Source organism: Miscanthus floridulus, chromosome 2, assembly GCF_019320115.1.
Source record: "Miscanthus floridulus cultivar M001 chromosome 2, ASM1932011v1, whole genome shotgun sequence".
Taxonomy (NCBI): domain Eukaryota; kingdom Viridiplantae; phylum Streptophyta; class Magnoliopsida; order Poales; family Poaceae; genus Miscanthus; species Miscanthus floridulus.
Genome location: NC_089581.1, coordinates 6,444,644 through 6,463,601, shown reverse-complemented (window position 1 = coordinate 6,463,601; position 18,958 = coordinate 6,444,644). Strand labels below are relative to the sequence as shown.

The following is an 18,958-nucleotide window of genomic DNA, read 5'->3' as shown; positions in this document are numbered from 1 at the left end:
TCTCAAAATCCTATAAATAACATATAGCTCATCTGAAAACCTTCTTTAGAAAGGTAGAACAGCATGGGTTAATATTGTCCAAAAGGAAAAAATGGAGATATGTAAGAAAAAGATAAACTTTTTAGGTCATGAAATAGGAGAGGAAAAAATCTATTTACAAGATCATATTGCAAAGAAAATCTTAGAATTTCCAGATGTCATGAATAATAAGAAAACCCTACAGCAATTCTTAGGAATAGTCAATTATGCTAGAAATTATATTAAAAATTTAGCTAAATTAGCTGGTCCATTATATGCAAAATTAAAAAAAAATGGACAAAAACATTTTAATTCTGAAGATATAAAGTTAGTAAGAACTATTAAAGAAAAAGTCAAAGATTTAAAACCCCTAGAGTTACCTTTAGATGATAATTATTTTATTATAGAGACAGATGCATCCAAGTTAGGATGGGGTGCAATATTAAAGCAAAAACCACACAAATATTCTCTAAAGTTAGAAGAACAAATATGTAGGTATGCTTCAGGAAAATATAAGTTAAAAGCAATAAACAATACGGATAGAGAAATTTTGGCTGTTATAAATGCAATAAATGCTTTTAGACTATATCTAGGATTTAAAGAGTTCACAGTTATGACAGACTGTGAAGCTATATGCAGATACTACAATAAAGTCAATAGTAAGAAAAGCTCAACTAGGAGATGGGTTCTATTTGAAGATATTATTACTGAAAACGGATATAAAGTAATATTTGAGCATATAAAAGGCAAAGATAATACATTGCCTGATATATTTTCATGATCTTCTATTTTGCAGGAATGAAGAAAGGAACAAGCCCTATTGGGGGTGAATGTTTCAATTTCGGAACTGAAAATAAGTTAAGAATATTTCTGCCTAATACTTATAAATTCAAACCTAGAGATCATATTGTTCTAGATGATATACAAGAATGCATTCTAGACAATTTCTGGTTCCAATATAATAATAAAAGAGAAGATAAAAGATATATGCTAGCAATATTAAATAGTTTGGCTGAATATTTTTATATGATTAATGGAAAGATACAACCGAAAGAATCATCTGTCAATATAGAGAAAAGACCCATATATGTTATATATAGGGGAAAGACACCAGGAATATATGTAACATTCGAATCAATTATAGCTCAACAGGTAGAAAGAGAAAATGATGGAGGTGTATCATGGAAAAAAATATTCAGATATTGATCAAGCTCTCTCATATGCAAGAAGCATTTTGGGAGTAAATTATTTCATAGAACCAGCAGCAAAAGATTATATTCAAAAATATAAAAGGGCAAAAGATGTGAAGATAAATTTGTCAGATGTTAATATAAGAGAAGAAGGATCTTCAAGGGTATCCACATATAAAGATGTTGTGAAAAGAGACACAGAATCATTGAATGAAGAAGTTCTTGAGAAAAAAATAAAAGAAAGACTTAAAGCAAGAATTTCTTTATTGAAGAAAGATATAAAAGAAGAAGTCTTACAAGAAGTAAGACATGAAATAAATGAAAAATTTGAAAATATAAGGAAAGACTATGAAGAAAATATTAAGAAAGACTATGACTCAAAAATGAATATACAGATATCTGATGACGATCATAATGATGATGAGATGTTGGATATCCGTGGTCATGGACAAAGACCAGAATATTAGATTTCAATATGATGAAAAGAATATCGTGAGTTGTTGTCCTGGTATGAAATATGGCAACCTGAAGAAGTGGACAACGAAGAAAATATTGAAGAATCAATATAGACTCAGTTCGATATTAATATATTCATACAAAAAGCGACATATCAATATTTATATTCACTAATTGAGCGCTCGCTCATCCAGCGTGCATAAAATATTTGCTCGTGAAAGCGACGCTTGTCTTGAATAGTGAAGTGGTTGAGCCACTTCCGGTGAGTGCTCGGGCACTGTTCATATCCCGAATTTGAATAGTGAACGCGAATTTGAATAGTAAATTTGAATTTGAATAGTGCTATGAATAGTAACTCGAGAATTTTAAAAATTCAAATTTTGAGTTCTGAGTTTGCTTCTCTTTAGAAGGTACCCCCTAGCATATTCACGAACAAATATTTTATGCACGCTGGATGAGCGAGCGCTCAATTAGTGAATATAAATATTGATATGTCGCTTTCGCGATTAGCTAATCTGGTGCTTGGTGAATATGCTTATGCAGAATATTTCTAAGGATCTTCTGCAGGCTGGTGAGACCAAAAATTCAGCCGGTCGTGCGTACTATGCTTGTGACAGTCCTACTCGGTACTCACCGTATGCATCACTAACTTGCTTCAGAACTAGACTAACCCGGTCTACTCCCTTGCTATCCCCAGCCACGAACACACAGGACTCAGGCTCTATCGTCTCCCCAGGCAGTTTCACCCAAGGGGAACACTTCTTTAGGCACACAGGGTTCTTTATAAACGCCGCTACCCCCCTAGCATATTGGTATCGGAGCCTGGTTATTAAAATTTGAATTAAAGGGATTTACTTATATTGTCAAGTTTGTCAGTACAACCTTAGTCAAATACTTTACTAATAATGGAAGATTTAGACAGTCAGATTCAATATTATGAGAAAAAATTAAGCATGATTCATGATGAATATAAAACCTCTATGACATGCAAATGGCCTGCCATAAGAGAAAAAAAATTATTCTTTAGACGAGAAATATGTAGACTTGATAATATCAAGAAAGAGAGAGAATTAAAGAATAAATATTTTATAACACCTATTGTGATAAAGAAACAGGAAGATGAGTTAAAAACTAAAGACAAAGAGACTCATGAAGTTAAAGAAGTTGTGCAGACAAATAATATTGAATACATTACCAGTGAAGATAAGCAATGGGAGATTAATAATAAGTTTCTATTAGAAAGTTATGAAGAAGAAGAAAATAATGCAGAAAGTTACCAAGATTTTATAGACACTTTAGATGATGAAGAGTTACTCAATCTTGATAATGCTATAGAAGGGTTAGATATAATATCTGAAGATATTAATAGTCCAAAAGAAACAAAAATAGAATTAAAGAGTAAAGAAGACTGTGAACATGATTGGATAAAAGGAAGAGGTGATTATAATATAAAATGTACTTTTTGTATATTCTACCCTAGTCAAGAAAATAGACTTACATGTATTAAATGTTTAAAGCAAGCATGTGCTTCATGTCTAAGAACCAATAACCAAAAATGGAGACAAGAAGTAGAACTAGAATCAGATGTTAAATTATTAGCAAGTAGAGTCAGAAATTTAGAGAATAGAATAAATAGCTTAGAAGCAGAATTAGAAGAGCTAAAGAGTAAAATAGAACTCAACGAAGCTAATAAGATAGAAGATAATTATAAAGGTCTTACTGAGTTAAAAGATCAAGCAATGGTAAATAAAAATAATAATAAAGCGTTACAACTAAAAGAAGCTATAATAAACTTTGGTAGCAAATATATAATTAAATTACCATTTAAAGAAATTATAGGAATAAGAATACCTGTAAAAGTAAAATTGACGCCTAATATCTCTTATAAAATATTAGCGCTAGTAGACACCGGTTGTACAAAAAATATCATACATGATAAATATTTTGTAAAGTGTCCAGAAATAGTTCATACACTAGATCCAGATAAAGCAGAAATATCTACTGATATGTCTGGGATAAAAAAGGTTCATAATCAACTAGCTTATGATGTTGAAGTACAAATAAATAACACAAAATATATAATGGATGAAATTACAATAAAAGATCTATCTATGATACATGATGATATGATATTAGGATTAAGATTTATACAGTTCTCTTTACAAACAACTATCATACATGAGTAAGGAATAACCTTTATTCCTTACCAAGACAATGTTCCATATATAACAGAAGTGCGAAAGACTATAAATTCTACTTCAGGAAAGACTAATTTAGAACTCCAAGGATCTAATGAAAATGTCCCTGATATTTATATAGATGAAGAGCTAGGTGAATGTATAGAAGAGTTTCATATAGCAAACTCATGCATAGAATGTATCAGTTTGCAATCATTAGCCCCAAATTGGTATAGAGATATAAATTAGGAGCTATAAGAGATGCATATTGAAGAATTACTAAAATTAGGAGCTATAAGAGATAGCCGAAGTCCTCATAGATCAGCTTCATTTATAGTTAGAAATCATGCTGAAATAGCCAGAGGAAAGTCAAGAATGGTTATCAATTATAAAAGACTAAATGATAATACCATAGATGATGCTTATAATATTCCAAATAAGCAAGAATGGATAAATAGAATACAAGGTAGTAAATATTTTTCAAAATTTGATTTAAAAGCTGGGTTTTAGCAAGTAAAAATGGCAGAAGAATCAATAGAATGGACTGCTTTCATATGTCCTCAAGGTCATTTTGAATGGTTAGTAATGCCCTTAGGATTAAAAAATGCCCCTGCTTTATTTCAAAGAAAAATGCAAAATATTTTGAAAAATCAAGAATTCATATTGGTTTATATTGATGATTTATTAGTATTCTCAAAATTCTATAAAGAACATATAGCTCATCTGGAAACCTTCTTTAGAAAGGTAGAACGGCATGGGTTAATATTGTCTAAAAAGAAAATGGAGATATGTAAGGAAAAGATAAACTTTTTAGGTCATGAAATAGGAGAGGGAAAAATCTATTTACAAGATCATATTACAAAGAAAATCTTAGAATTTCCAGATGTCATGAATGATAAGAAAACCCTACAGCAATTCTTAGGAATAATCAATTATGCTAGAAATTATATTGAAAATTTAGCTAAGTTAGCTGGTCCATTATATACAGAATTAAGAAAAAATGGGCAAAAACATTTTAATTCTGAAGATATAAAGTTAGTAAGATCTATTAAAGAAAAAGTCAAAGATTTAAAACCCCTAGAGTTACCTTTAGATGATAATTATTTTATTATAGAGACAGATGAAATAGAATATGATGAAGAAAAAGAATCAAGTGATGAAGAGTTAGATTTAATTGATGAGTTAGCAGGATTAAAAATAGAAATGATGGATCAAATAAACTGTGAACACAAGTGGGATCATAAAAAAGGCGATCCTAATATAAAATGTGTTTTTTGCATATATTATCAAGATCCAGCAGAAAGAGCAACATGTAGGCTATGCTTAAGGCAAGCATGCATGTCATGTTTAAAACAGCAAAGCAATATGAAAAAGAATTCAGAAGCTAAAATAATATATGAAGAAAATAAAGTGCAATCAGAAAAGGAAGTAATTCTAGAGGAAAAAAGAAACAAATATTTAAATAATATTCCACAAGAGTTTCTTATTCCTAGATTAAGTTTTAAGACTGAACAAACTTTGTCATACTTTACCCGTGATGTTAAAGATATAATTTGGAAGAAATATGCTGAAAGGCATTACAAAACCTTTCATGATATACAAAAATACTTTATGAAATTATACCAAGATAAAGAAAGACATCTAGGAATAATTGTGAATGCAAATACTTTTCCTTTACTTTATCTTGATGATAAATTAATTGTTAAGCCTCATCAAAGATTCTTAATATTGAAGGCTGATATAAATTTAAAATATTTCAGAAGTATACAAAGAAATATTGGAGATGATATATCTTTGCAGACTATTATTGATCATGGATTAGTTCATGATATATATGGTACACTTGAAGAGATACTCCAATCAGACCTTGGAATAGCTATCAAAGAAGCTTGTAAGAAATTAGCATGCATTCAAGGTAGATATAAAATTAAGTTTTGTTCTAATCCCCCAAAATTTACACAACCAATAAGACCAGCATGCCATGATATATATATTACAAAGGGATCATACAAATTTCCTACTACATGAAATTCAGACTCATGGCAAAATTATGAAGAATTGTTCGTAAAAGACACGAACCATGATAATTGGAGAATTTTTAGTGAAGCAAAAGAATTAGAAGGGAATACCAAATTTGCTTCTGAATATTATATGATGTACCAAAATAAAATAATAAAAGTATTCTTGAGAGAATACTATGGAAGATATAGTATAATACAAAGAGAAGTTGGTAGACTAATAAAGCCAAGCTATGGCAAAGAATGTCAATTACGAAAAGAATATCGTGAATTGTTGTCCTGGTATGAAATATGGCAACCTGAAGAAGTGGACAACGAAGAAAATATTGAAGAGTCAATATAGACTCAGTTCAATATTAATATATCTATACAAGAAATATATTCCCTATGTTGATAAAGTGTTATCAATAATTTAGCCGGGGGAAGAGTTACAATACATATTTGTAATATTACAATACATATTTGTAAATAATATTACATGCCATGGAGATAATACCGCATGCCTATCTTTGATTTGATGTTTGCAACATCAATCATTCGGGCGTGGAAGACCATACCAAAGAATATATCCAGAAGGATACTATCTGTGCGCGATGGAGGACAGCGCAAAAGGAATATACAGTCACTCTACTGTAGCCTACTGTAGCCAGGACAATTATTCTCTGTCCAGCTGTCCAGGCAACAGTAAAGGATGATAATTGAAGACGTCGGCCACTTTCTTAAGCACGAAGGCTCCTCAATAAAATAATTGAAGACTTCGCCTCGAAGGAACTCCAGAAGATAAGCGCGAAGGACGCTCCCTCCATGCTATAAAGCGGGACGCCGGGCGTATTCATTCATCATCGAAACACCAGACCACCATCGAAGAAAGCTCAGACACCGAAGACACACACTCTCATCCACCACCCACTCCACCAACTCTACACCCACACACATACACCATGAACATATGATCTCAGAAGCACTCTAAGAATCAATCCACCATTAGTAGTAATCATCCACTACAGTTGTATCACTCCACTTTGTAAATTAGAGAATAAAGGAGGTCCCCGTGATCATCCTGCGCTTGTAAGATAATCCCTAAAGTTTGTGCTAAGTGCTTGGGGTTTCCCGAAAGGGAAAGCCATATGTAAGTTTGCTCTGTGGAAATGAATTAAGCTTTTTCGTTTGAATCCTTGCCTTCCTTTAAGCTCGTTCATATAGGGCAACGTCTCTATGCTAGGGACCCTAGAGGAGAAACCTATGCGTGTGTTGTTCTCGTGTTAGCCCAGATAACGGCGTTTGTAGAGAACCCTGTGTGTGCAGAGAAGTGTTCCCCTTGGGTGGAACTATCTGGGGAGACGATAGAGCCTGAGTCCTGTGTATTCGTGGCTGGGGATAGCAAGGGAGTAGACCGGGTTAGTCTAGTTCTGAAGCAAGTTAGTGATGCATACGGTGAGTACCGAGTAGGACTGTCACAAGCATAGTACGCACGACCGGCTGAATTTTTGGTCTCGCCAGCCTGCAGAAGATCCTTAGAAATAATCCGCATAAGCATATTCACTAAGCACCAGATTAGCTAGTCGCGAAAGCGACATATCAATATTTATATTCACTAATCGAGCGCTCGCTCATCCAGCGTGCATAAAATATTTGCTCGTGAAAGCGACGCTTGCCTTGAATAGTGAAGTGGTTGAGCCACTCCCGGTGAGTGCTCGGGCACTGTTCATATCCTGAATTTGAATAGTAGCCGTGAATTTGAATAGTAAATCTGAATTTGAATAGTACTGTGAATAGTAACTCGAGAATTTTAAAAATTCAAATTTTGAGTTCCGAGTTCGCTTCTCTTTAGAAGGTACCCCCTAGCATATATATATATATATATATATATATATATATATATATATAACTACTACCCTGTAGCTACAAAATAACTTATTATGTAGCCACTTTATATATATTATGCGTCTGATGAAAAAAAATGCATGCATCAGTGTATTTCTGGAAAACACTTCGACCATGTTTAGATATATGTGTATCCACCTCTATCCACATGTGTTGAAGTAGAATAAAATAAAATATAATTTAATTTCACTTTAATCCACTCCAACGCATACTCCCTCCATATCTCTTTTAGAGGTCGTTCTGCGTTTGGACTCGAGTTGATGAAAAGATGTCGTTCTACCGTAAGTACTCAGCTTTGGATGCCACTGCCCCTCGCGCTTGGGCTCCCGCGCCGCGTGAGTTAATAGCGTCGCGCTCGACGCTCGGCAACGATTGGCCTCCCAACCGCGTGAGTTATTAGCGTCGTCTCCCATCCGCTCGACGCATGTTGCACGCCGCCACACGCCCTCATCGCACGTCAGACTGCATGGATGCATCCTCGGTGGACTCGACGTCGGCGTTGGCGCCGAAGTCCATGAAGATGACGACGGAAGACGGTCTCGAGCAGGAGATGGAGCTCGCGCCGGACTCCATCACGTCGAAATCGCTGGAGGCAGAGAAGGTCGTCTCGTCGGCGTCGCTGGAGCTCGCGCCAGACTCCATGGAGATGATGACGGAAGACGGCGTCGAGCAGGAGATGGAGATGGTGCCGGACTCCATCACGTCAGAATCGCTGGAGGCAGAGAAGGTCGTCTCCTCGGCGTCGCTGGAGCTCGCACCGAACTCCATGGAGATGGTGCCGGATTCCTTGCCATCAGGCGCGTTTGTATGCGGTCTCTGTCATCTCGTCCATGAGGACCGTGAAGCATGGAACCGTGCGCACTCGTGGTTCTATCCATGCCCTCGCTATGATCTCGTCCACGCGGACTACCTAATCGATGCCATGCTCGGCCACAGCAAGGTTGACTGTGAGCTTTTCATGCAGTATTACAAGGGCTTGCTGCCGACAAAGGACGACGCCAAAGCATCGGTAAGAAGCATGTTCATAATGCTATCAGACATGGCATGTTCATAATACTACCAGCAATGCTAAACTGTTACAAGAATGCCTCTACTACTAATTATAGCATCAATCAAATTGTTTCATGCAGCAAGAATGTCTACTAATTATAGCATCAATCTAATTTTTTCATGCAGCAAGAGTAGCCTCAGCTTCATGTAGCAATGATGGATCACAAAGGATACAAGATGGTAGCCGATCTTCTCTTTCTAATGTTTCTTTTTTCATGTGAGGTATCTTGAACTTGTTGCAACCTTTCACTTTCATAGCTTCCATCAAGACACCTTGTAGTGTTAGAAACATTCGGTTTGCAAGGCGTGGCGAGTACTCCAAAAATGCCTACAAAACAATTGTGCAAGAAATGAATGAATGAGCAAATTTGTTGTTCAAAAAAACATTGAAACATGTGTTGATCAAATTACCTCTTGCACGGCTGGAACTAGAGCCTCTATTGTTTTTATATTCTTCTTATATTGAATTGCTTGTATAGCTCAAAAGAAACCCAAGTCAAGAATGTTGAAATCCGGAGAGTTTGGTTGTTGACAAATTAGGCGAATATCGAATCCTCCTAGCTTAGCGGCCTCACAAAAATCCGGATCATCCAATTTCAAATGAGAGGGTGCATTATCCTGTTGGATGAAGATTGGTTTATCCACATCTTCTCTTGGCCATTTGGCTCTAATGGCCGGCAACACTTGGTTGATCATGAATTCTCTAATCACGTCTCTTGTGATCGATGTAATGGGCTTCATAACCAAGTCTCCACGGACATAGCCGGTTCTCTCATTACCTCTCATAGCCGGTTCATAATGAACAAGAGGAAAACATCCAATACTACCATCAAAAATACAATTCCCATCCCTAAACCATGATCGAGCGCAAACACACAAGAACATGAGCCTAGAGATGTAGTTCTTATTCTTACAAGTCCGATGGGGTTCATCTTTTTCGGGTAGCAAATAATATCTTTCAGATTTTTGAGATAGGTAGAACCATTTCTCATTAATGAACACAAAGTCATACAACTCCTTAAACCTTAAATCATCAAGCAACTCCTTGTTAACCATGTCAACACACCATTGTAACCTAGACCTCTTGTTAGCCTCAGTGAGATATGGCTTGATACTACTAGAGTGGCTCTGAAGGTAACCTTTTTTCAAATACCTTTGAATCTGCCATTTGCTCATGTTTAGTGCGGTGCACACATCATCTATAGTCATTCTTTGCTTTAGAGGAATATTTCGCGATGCTTCTAGATCAACATGGATTTTCTTATGGCTTACTTTTCCATTCTTTAGACTAGAAACCACAACCGGAACTGAGTTTGCAAGTTGTATTTTACCTCTCTTCCATAACCTCTGAACTGTCCGAATATGAAGCCCAAATTGCTCGGCAACAATTGCAGTGTCATTCTTGCGTAGTTTTCCATTGTTGCTTCTAGCCAACAAAGCTTGATAAACTTGTTTTCGGAGGTGTGCAGACATTTCTTTCCTTTGGTGGGGTTGTTGAACATGTTCTTCCACGGTGGGGTTCTCCACAGCACGTTCTGTTCAAAGAAAACTAACATTAGTTCCGGCAGCATTTTGTCCACAATGTTCGCCACAGCATGTTCTATTTATAGGAAAAAACAAGCACATTCATGCAACTTACACACGGCATGTTCTAGCTATAGGACAAAAATAAGCACATTCATGCAATAGTTACTACTTGGACATGGCAATAGTTACACACGACATGTTCTAGCTCATTTGTAAACCTTATCGGGGAGATTTTGTAGATTGTCGTGGTCATCTTCTTCTAAACGGATGTTCAAATCAAGTGGATTAGCCATTGCAGAACATGGGAAGAGAAGAAGTGGAGAAGGAAAGGAAAGGAGTGGACCACGGCACAGATGCAGGCATGCAGCGCCGGTTAAATAGGAAGGGGTAGATGGACAGACGGCCGAAGGAAACAAGAGCGTGCACGGTGCGAAAAAACGAAAAAAAACCCCGCCAAACCTACCTGCTTGAACGAGATCAACGCGCGCGCGGACTGCTAAAACGCGCAGGGCGAAAACGAACCAAAAGCTGACGACGCGCAGGGCAAAACGTTGCCGCGGACGGCCAAAACGCGCGCGCGCACGAGCAGCTACGAAGGCAAATGAAATCCATGCAAGTAACGCCGGCCACGAGCACAGTGCTATGCAAAATAGAAACGACATAAAAAATAAGCGAACCTGCAGGGACTCGAACCGACGACCTGCTTCCTTGGGCCGCTAAGGGCTAGCCACTCGAGCTATGCTTCTATTTGTTGTATAGGTAACAACTGCGGCCCTATTTAATAGGGGTAGACAGGGAAAAATATCCCCTAATTAATCACTCATTGGTAAGCGTTCCTATGTCCTAAACGACCTCTAAAAGCGATATGGAGGGCGTCCAAAGCTGAGTACTTACGGCAGAACGACATCTTTTCATCAACTCGAGTCCAAACGCAGAACGACCTCTAAAAGCGATATGGAGGGAGTATATATACTGAGCTGGCGGTTTTTTATTTTTATTTTTTTGCTATCGTGAGTTTCTGACAGAGGTACAACAATAAACACCGACAAATCATATGGCGCGAGCCCTCGTAGCCCGCTAATCTTGTGAGACCGTCCTTATCGTCCATGCCGTAGCTTCCAGATTCACACTGACATCGTCCAGACTGACCTGATCCAACATAAAGATTTCGCCATAATTAGACCATAAAAACTACAGCTATAAATTAATTATAGAAAAACATATATCTAAAGTTACAGCAAAAAAGTTATACTAAAGCATATCATATTATATGTTCATTGTGTATATCTACTCATATTAAGTCTAATAAAATTAGATTTTTTTATTTTATGATTTTTCTATAATTTATTATAATTTTTAAAAAATTCAGCCAAAATAAAAAAAAAGATAAAACCATCTATGGAAACCATTTATAACTGATCAGGAGGTAAAATGAACGATTTAAAAAATTTAGGGAGATGGTTTATTCGGTTTTAAAGTTCGGAAACAAAAAAAACACATTTTCACGAAAGTTGCGGAAGGTAATATGAGTTTTGTCCTTCGCTGAACAAAATAGTAGTGGCCCAGGCAACAACACCAATAAACAAACCCACGGGCCATGTCAGCCCAGGCACACCACAGTCCATGCGGCTCCTTCCCCAACCAGTCCACCAGGTCAGCAGAGTCCGTGCGGCATCCGACTCATCAGCACCGCGCACCCGCACTCCCCCTGACCGGTGGCCCCCTTGCCTCGCCCAATCCCCCCTCGCGCTGTCGCGCACCCGTACTCTCCTCGCCCGCCGAACGCGCCACCTACACGGACACCTGGGCCGTTCCCCGCGCCCCGGTCCACGTGCCGTCCCTCTGGCCGGCTCCCGGGGACCAAGCGCCGCGCCGCCACCTCCCCCCGCCTGCCCAAAGCGACCAGACCTGAGAGACCCTTGCCCCCGCCGAACCCGCGCGCCGCCCCTGTCTGTGTCCTGCTGCAGTGCCTCCGCCTCGCATGGCAGCTTGGGGCCAGCTGCGTGCAGTACACTTTTCTTCCGTCGTGTCCGTGCGCGCGCTGCCTCCCCTGCTGGCCTCACCCTCACCACCTGCTGCAGCACAGTAGTAGTACATGGCCATGGCGTCGTCCACCTCCACGACGTCGGGCGGCGACGAGCGCCCTCGCGCGCCCCACGCCGACACGTCCGCTGCGGCGGGGACGGCGCCGGCGGCGCCGCTGACGCTGCCGCAGGCGCACGTGGAGTGGGCCGCCTCGATGCAGGCCTACTACGCCGCCGGTGGGCAGCCTTACGCCTGGCACGCCGCGCAGGTACGTGCGATCGACCGGCCGACGGTGCCTAGTCTTTCTGTTCTTCCGCGCCGCGCGCGCGCTCGTTTAGGAGGTGGTCCGGGTCTCCGGGATTTGAATTTGATTGGGGTTTTGGTCAACTGTGGCGGTGGGATGCAGCAGCACCTGATGGCCGCGGCCGCGGCCGGGGCGCCGTACGGGACGCCGGTGCCGTTCCCCGTGTCGTTCCACCCCGCGTACTACGCCACGCACGCGTCAATGGCCACGGTGAACGCCGCTGGACCCCCTCCCTCGATCGTTTCATTTTCGGTGTGCACTTCTCTGTTTCCCTGTAGGTTCTACCGTCCTAGTGCTGCAGCTGGAATGTGAAATTGCTTGCTGGGTTTGGTTCTACGCAGAGTGTGCCCTACCCGACTGCTGAGCTGGTGGCGGTGGCGGAAGGGAAGAGCTATGGCGCCCCCTCTGGTGGTTGCACTTCCGGAAGGTGCTATTTCATTTTGTGCTAAAATGTGCTCTGCACGTCTGCACTGCGCGAATTCCTGATATGTTCAGTTGGTTTATTGAGCTGATTTTGAAATTATTGTGGTGTGCAAAGCAGTGCCGGTGGGAGCGAGAACTCATCAGATAAAAGAGAAGCTAGTGCCCATCATAAGGTGCTCTGTTGGTCCTTACCTAAATGCAGCAACTGTAGTGCTACCCAGGCCGTCTTGGTTGATTGTGAGTTTTATCTAGGTATTACCTTCTGTAAAGAGGAGAAAGTCCAGCGGCGCCAACGTACAAGGTTGGCTATCATAATCCGTAATGGTTGCTTATGTAAGATACAATGCGGTAGCTTTCCTGTTTTGGTGGTATGCTTGGATCTGGTGTTGTTGCAGCCTGACTGTTGGCACTTTTCAGGTGAGCCATCGCAGGCTGCAACAGCTCAAAATGCTGCAGCTGAGTCACGGATCACAGCAAAAAAGAAGTCTGCAGCAAAACTCTCCATTTCGACACCTGAGATGGCTGCAACCTCCAATGTCAGACCCAACTTGAACATTGGGATGGAACTTTGGAGTGATTCTCCAGTTAAAGCAGAGACCTCTGGACAGGGCGAAATATATGCTGCGGCGCCTTCCCAGCATGACAGCGCTTTGTCGATGATGGTATGGTTATCTTATATATGGGAAATATACAGTGGCAATTGTCATTAACAGCAAACGTTTAAATCTCGAACTTCGATAAATATATAGCAGGTCCTCTCAACATTTTTGTCATGTGCTGTCTTTTGGCAGGATGAGCGAGAACTGAAAAAGGAGAGAAGAAAACAATCTAACAGAGAGTCAGCTAGAAGGTCAAGACTACACAAGCAGGTACTGTCTAATAAAGATGTCTAATTGTACAACGAATGTTGTGGGGAGATTCGAATTGTTTTGTTCTAAAGGTCTCTTACCCTTTTTGCCTAGTTGAGTGCTTTAATTATGAGTGGTAGTATACAAGGAAAACTTAAAAAAAAATTAGCAATTCTCAACTTGGCTAAGCATGTACTCTGAAAATGGTGTGACTGGCCTGATCATCTGGGAAGAACCTCAAATAATCCGTTACCACTACCACATGGTTAGACAAATGTAAGAAAATGTCTGACAAGCCTTGGGCGAGTTGAATAAACTCAGTCAATTTGAATTTGCAGATACTTTGTAATGCTTCTAGTTGTTTGGGAAGTTGATTGTGCCTATGACCTGTCCTGCTCCTCTACCATTAATTTGTGGGAATTCATCAATCTGAGTTCAGCTCCACATATCTAATTTGGCATTTAGGTGGTCAGAAAAATGCAATTTTCTTGGACAACAACAAAAGAATTTGTGATATTAATGATAAAAAATTGTCTGCTACTCAAAGACACTTCTTTTTTGTTGGTACAATCAAATAAACTGAAGATTTCACATTGCACTGCTTCTTTAGGGAAAGTATACACTGATCAGTTTCATGTCTTTGTTATACTGCCCAGCAAGAATGTGAGGAACTAGCGCAGAAGGTAATTGACCTGACCGCAATTAATGGCACACTCAGATCCGAACTCGAGGAGCTTAAGAAGGCCTGTGAAGACATGGAAGCAGAGAATTCACAACTAATGGTAAACTTACCCCTTCTTAACTTGTTTGTCGTATTGAGCCATGAGCAATAACTTGTCTATATGTGGGTTATAATTGTAACACTTCAAAGTTCTCACGGTAGATTTGCGCTCCCCATTTTCGATTTGTGCAGGGTGAATTGAAACAGTTCGAGGCGCCTAGTGTTGTAACAACTTTGAGCATCCAGATTGACACATCAAAGGCGCATCATAGAAGCAGTGACCAGCATGGTAATAAAAATAACACTGATAGCAAGGTGTAGTTCCGAGTAGCAACCATGAACTAGTTTTTAGCTCTATAGGTAAGGCTGAAAGATGAGATGAGGTGGTTAATATTAACTGCACCATCGCCCATCATCATCAGTCTTTTTGTCCTCCTTGGAGCATCAATCATACTTTTTCTTTACTACCGTTCTATAAGCTACTCACAACCATTTTGATACCAACAGAGTCTACGGCCTGTGTATACTGTATAGTAGCCATGTATGATGTATCAGTTATGGGCTTATGGGCCTGCTGCGAAATGTGAGCGAACGAACTGCTTTGTAATTATCAGACTATCAGTTGTGGGCTTGTGCCTGCCTGTACAGGGATACTTGTAAAACCGATTGACAGAAACTGGTTCCTTCATTTGGTAGCTATACGGTACTATCAGTTGTACATTTTGGGCTCCAAACTGATGACTGGCATATGCCTAATGCTGTAAAGCTATCATGATTGGATTTTTTTTTGGCTCACGTAATTTATTTCCTTTCTGATACACACACCAGATGGACATGTGAAAAGATATAAGATAACATGTCTACTAGTAACATTTTCCAAGACCACAGACCGTCAGCCTGATCGCTGGGGCTGGCTGGGCTGGCTGGGTTGGTCAGCCCCCTCACATGAGTACTGTTTATCTAAATCAGCCAGCAGTACTTCTTTCTCACATAAACGAACCAGCAACGATACGATCCAGCCAACCGAACAGGCCGCGTACCTTTTGCCAATGGAATCAAGTCCTCTCCCTGTCGAGCTTGCGTGCTTGGGCGCGCACGGCGCGCCAGTGCTCGTCGAGCGCCTTCCTGTGCCTGTCTTGCAGCGGCCTCTGCCGGTTCAGCGCGACGCCGAGCGCCATCATGGCGTGGTCCTGGCAGTCGATCTTCACAGGCGCAAGCAGGTGCCGCGGGATGTGGTCGCACAGCTGCTGGCTGCCCTCGGCCGCCCCGACGAGCGGCAGGAACTTCTGTCCGTAGAGGGCGGCGCCGAGCCAGTACTCTGACAGGCTGCTCCAGTTCTTCACCTGGGCGACCATGTGCGCCGGCAGCGGGCCGAACCGCGCGGCGCCACACATGATGTGCGCGAGTGCGCCGGCGACGCTCCTGAACCTGATGGCCTCGCACACCATCACCGCGACGACCATGAGCGATCTCGCGGCGTCCTGCTGACTACTGCCGCCGGCGCCGGCGTTGGATCGTCGTCCAACCGCTGCGAGCTGCCCCACCGCGGCCTCGAGATCCTTCTTGCTGAGGGTGACACTCTCCAGCTCTAACCCGGCCGCTCTCCCCATGCTCTCGTAGCTGTCGGTGAAGGCGAGCTGCGTCGCGGCGTGGATGACCGAGCCGCCCCGGAACTCCCACCACCGGCCGTCGGGGCTCTGGTAGCCGGAGATGTAGAGGTTGTCGGCGCGTACCCGGAGGAGCACCGAATCTCCGGAGGAGCTGCACCGGAGCGCGACGCGGAACCACGGTGCCTTCCTGGGGTCCTCTTCCTGTGGCTGGAGCAGGACGAGCTCCAGGTGGCGCGTCGCGCCGGCGTGAAGCACCAGCTGGTTGCGCACGCCGGAGATGAACCCGCCGTAGGACGAGCCACGGGACACGTCGAGCTCCGCCGTGAACGCTGGGTCGTTCTCCTTCCCCATGGCAGGAGAAGTTGTTTCAGCTAGCCGCGAGCGAGCCAAACGAAGAGGACAAGAGGTCAGCACGGAATTCGCATTTCACAGGGCAGCTTGGCCACTGCTCTGCACATCCAAGTTGCATTGACTTCTAAACATATACTCCGTACATGGGTACTGTATACTCCAAGACGTCGTATTAGCTTTATTATAAGTCAAACATTTATATCTTTGGCCATTGGTTTCAAAAAAATTATATAGATTCATATCATAAGATTTATGTTTTTAGATTCGTTATGAGAAATATTTTTGCTATATAATTCATACACTATGAAACTATAATGATTCTTTTAAAAATGGATGGTCAAAGATAATAACATTTGATTTAGAACAAAGCTAATGTGACATGCAAAAAAGGATTAGATTAAAGTTTAAAGAGCACAGGAACCATCAAAGCCTTCCAAGTTGCTAAGATTACTTGGAGAATTATGATTGCTGCTTGAAAGCAAGTTTAAGATGGCACTATAGACATAAAGTATAACAAAACACAACTATAATTTGCGTAGGATCTCGATCAATCACCACAATAATAAAAATGGCAATATGGTACATAAAAATCATATGGTCAGAAATAATAAAGAACATGAAGCATCGCCATAAAACATCGCGTAAGTTTAGTTGATAAGTACAAAATACATTGGCCCCGTTCGCTTCGCTGAAAAAACAAGACAAAACACTGTTCCAGCTGATTTGTTGCGAGAGAAAAACACTGTTCCGGCAAAAAAAAAACAAGCTAAAAAGTACGGATTATAAGAAAAAGCGAACATAGCCAATATGATGGACTTTTGTGCCCATAGCAACGTACGGATATTTAACTATCTGTCCCTAAAATCTTGTTTAGGTTCTATGTTTATGTTTATGCTTTCCATGGGCTTTTGTGCCCATAGCATCTATAGGAGATTGGTATAGTTTACTTGCTAAACTAATAGATCTAGCAAGTTAATAGAAGAAATAGAAACTTTAAATTTTATCTTTTATAATCGTCTCCTATAATAGCTTCCTAAATAATTTTGCATTTGGAACCTCAAACTATTTCTAAACAATCATTTTTTAATAATTTCACTGTCTCTTACCTCTTTCTTGTCTTTCTCATCTGGACCCCTTTATTTACTCATATGTTCAATTTACTCCGATCTCCGAAGAAAAACGCAGGAAGGGGGAGTAAATACGAAGTTCCTCTTGACTGTGAAAACTTAGGAGTTAGAGAAGATATTTAGTAACTTTTTTATTTTTAAGAGGCTCTTTTTTTTTACCAAACTAATGTAGGATTTATTTTTTTATTTTTAGCTAAAAAAACAAAATAGGGAGTTGTTTTGCAAAACTTCCAGAGATGCTTTACCAATAACGGACTTCTTGCTTGGAAGCCAAACCGATCTGAAATGAGCTGTTATTGTTCCCTACTCCTAGTATTTCAAGTTCGCAAGTTAGCACAAAGCTAGGCAGACATGGTCATAGCTTGCCCACCAAACGCTCTCCACCAGACAAAAGAAAAGATTTTACGGTATCAACGTCCAATTCAACACGTAGCATGACCATTTTTCTTTATTATCAGAAGATTATTAAACATGAAACGTGAGCTGTTAGACAAAAGATTTACCGACTCATTAAAAAGTAGATGTAAAAAATATATTGTACTACATTTTTGTTCTAATTCAAGAGAATACATACACCCACACAGCGACACCACTATACAAAAGCACACCACACTTACACAGACTCTAGCGTTGCAATATCAGGTCTGTTTTCTGAATAATGGTAAGCAATACATGGGTGATGCATAGTAGAGGGGGAAAATAGGTGGATGTGGATTTTTTTGTTGAAAGAAAATGTAACACCTCGGTGTTACGATCTCGTTTAGCGCCGCGTTTAGGCCTAATAAAATTTACCGAAACAATTCGGTCGGATTTTAAAATTTTAAATTATGTTTAAAATATCCGCTAGCAATTCTAACAATTAAATAGTGAATGGCTTGTTCTGTTGGATTGAGCACGAAAACAATTTTTGTTACGAAATAAAAATTGGAAGTTAATCGGGTTAGAAACTTAAAACGAAATAGAAATAAAAATGCGAGTGTCGCTGGCCACTCGTCCCACCTGCCTCGCGGGTACGACGGTGTCGTTTTCCCTGCTCTGCATCGATTACCCGAGTTACTCGCGTCGCGCCACGCTGTCCCTGATCTGACATTGTTTATCTGTGTCTGTTATCTCGTCGCGTTGCCGGCCGCGTCACTGTGGCAGTTGACCACGCGGAGCGTGTAGGAACACATTTATGGAGCTGTCTGCGCCGACCGAACGTACTCAGGCCCTCACCTTTTTCTTCTGTG

General features: G+C 40.6%; 2 protein-coding genes across 11 annotated transcripts; one reads left to right on the top strand and one right to left on the bottom strand.

The window, feature by feature from the left end:
* Positions 1-11,103: 11,103 nt before the first annotated feature.
* LOC136537769 (protein synthesis inhibitor II-like) lies at positions 11,104-16,689 on the bottom strand. Of its 2 annotated transcripts, none has more exons than XM_066529735.1 (2): positions 15,682-16,689; positions 11,104-11,469 (listed from the first exon to the last, which is right to left on the bottom strand). In XM_066529735.1, exon 1 carries the CDS (start codon positions 16,600-16,602, stop codon positions 15,697-15,699), a length of 906 nt encoding a protein of 301 aa, XP_066385832.1. In that variant the 5' UTR covers positions 16,603-16,689; the 3' UTR covers positions 11,104-11,469; positions 15,682-15,696. The 2 variants fall into 2 exon arrangements, with proteins under 2 accessions (XP_066385832.1, XP_066385831.1); XM_066529734.1 differs by lacking the exon at positions 11,104-11,469 and adding an exon at positions 13,756-13,875.
* On the top strand, positions 11,770-15,674 carry LOC136537768 (DNA-binding protein EMBP-1-like). 9 transcript variants are annotated; one of them, XM_066529732.1, is made up of 9 exons: positions 11,776-12,613; positions 12,752-12,901; positions 12,991-13,076; positions 13,191-13,245; positions 13,325-13,373; positions 13,490-13,734; positions 13,864-13,941; positions 14,577-14,702; positions 14,834-15,674. In XM_066529732.1, the coding sequence occupies exons 1-9, from the start codon at positions 12,416-12,418 to the stop codon at positions 14,960-14,962; spliced, it is 1,116 nt and encodes a 371-aa protein (XP_066385829.1). In that variant the 5' UTR covers positions 11,776-12,415; the 3' UTR covers positions 14,963-15,674. The 9 variants fall into 9 exon arrangements, with proteins under 9 accessions (XP_066385823.1, XP_066385827.1, XP_066385821.1 ...); XM_066529731.1 differs by having other exon boundaries at positions 13,188-13,245; XM_066529733.1 differs by having other exon boundaries at positions 11,777-12,613; positions 12,752-12,859.
* Positions 16,690-18,958: the final 2,269 nt, after the last annotated feature.

Coding starts and splice junctions, on each gene's coding strand:
- LOC136537769 (XM_066529735.1), bottom strand. CDS start 16,602: ATGGGGAAGGAGAACGACCCAGCGTTCACGGCGGAGCTCGACGTGTCC.
- LOC136537768 (XM_066529724.1), top strand. CDS start 12,416: ATGGCCATGGCGTCGTCCACCTCCACGACGTCGGGCGGCGACGAGCGC. Junction 13,406..13,489: donor AATCCGTAATGGTTGCTTAT/GTAAGATACAAT, acceptor GGCACTTTTCAG/GTGAGCCATCGCAGGCTGCA. Junction 14,703..14,833: donor CAGAGAATTCACAACTAATG/GTAAACTTACCC, acceptor CGATTTGTGCAG/GGTGAATTGAAACAGTTCGA.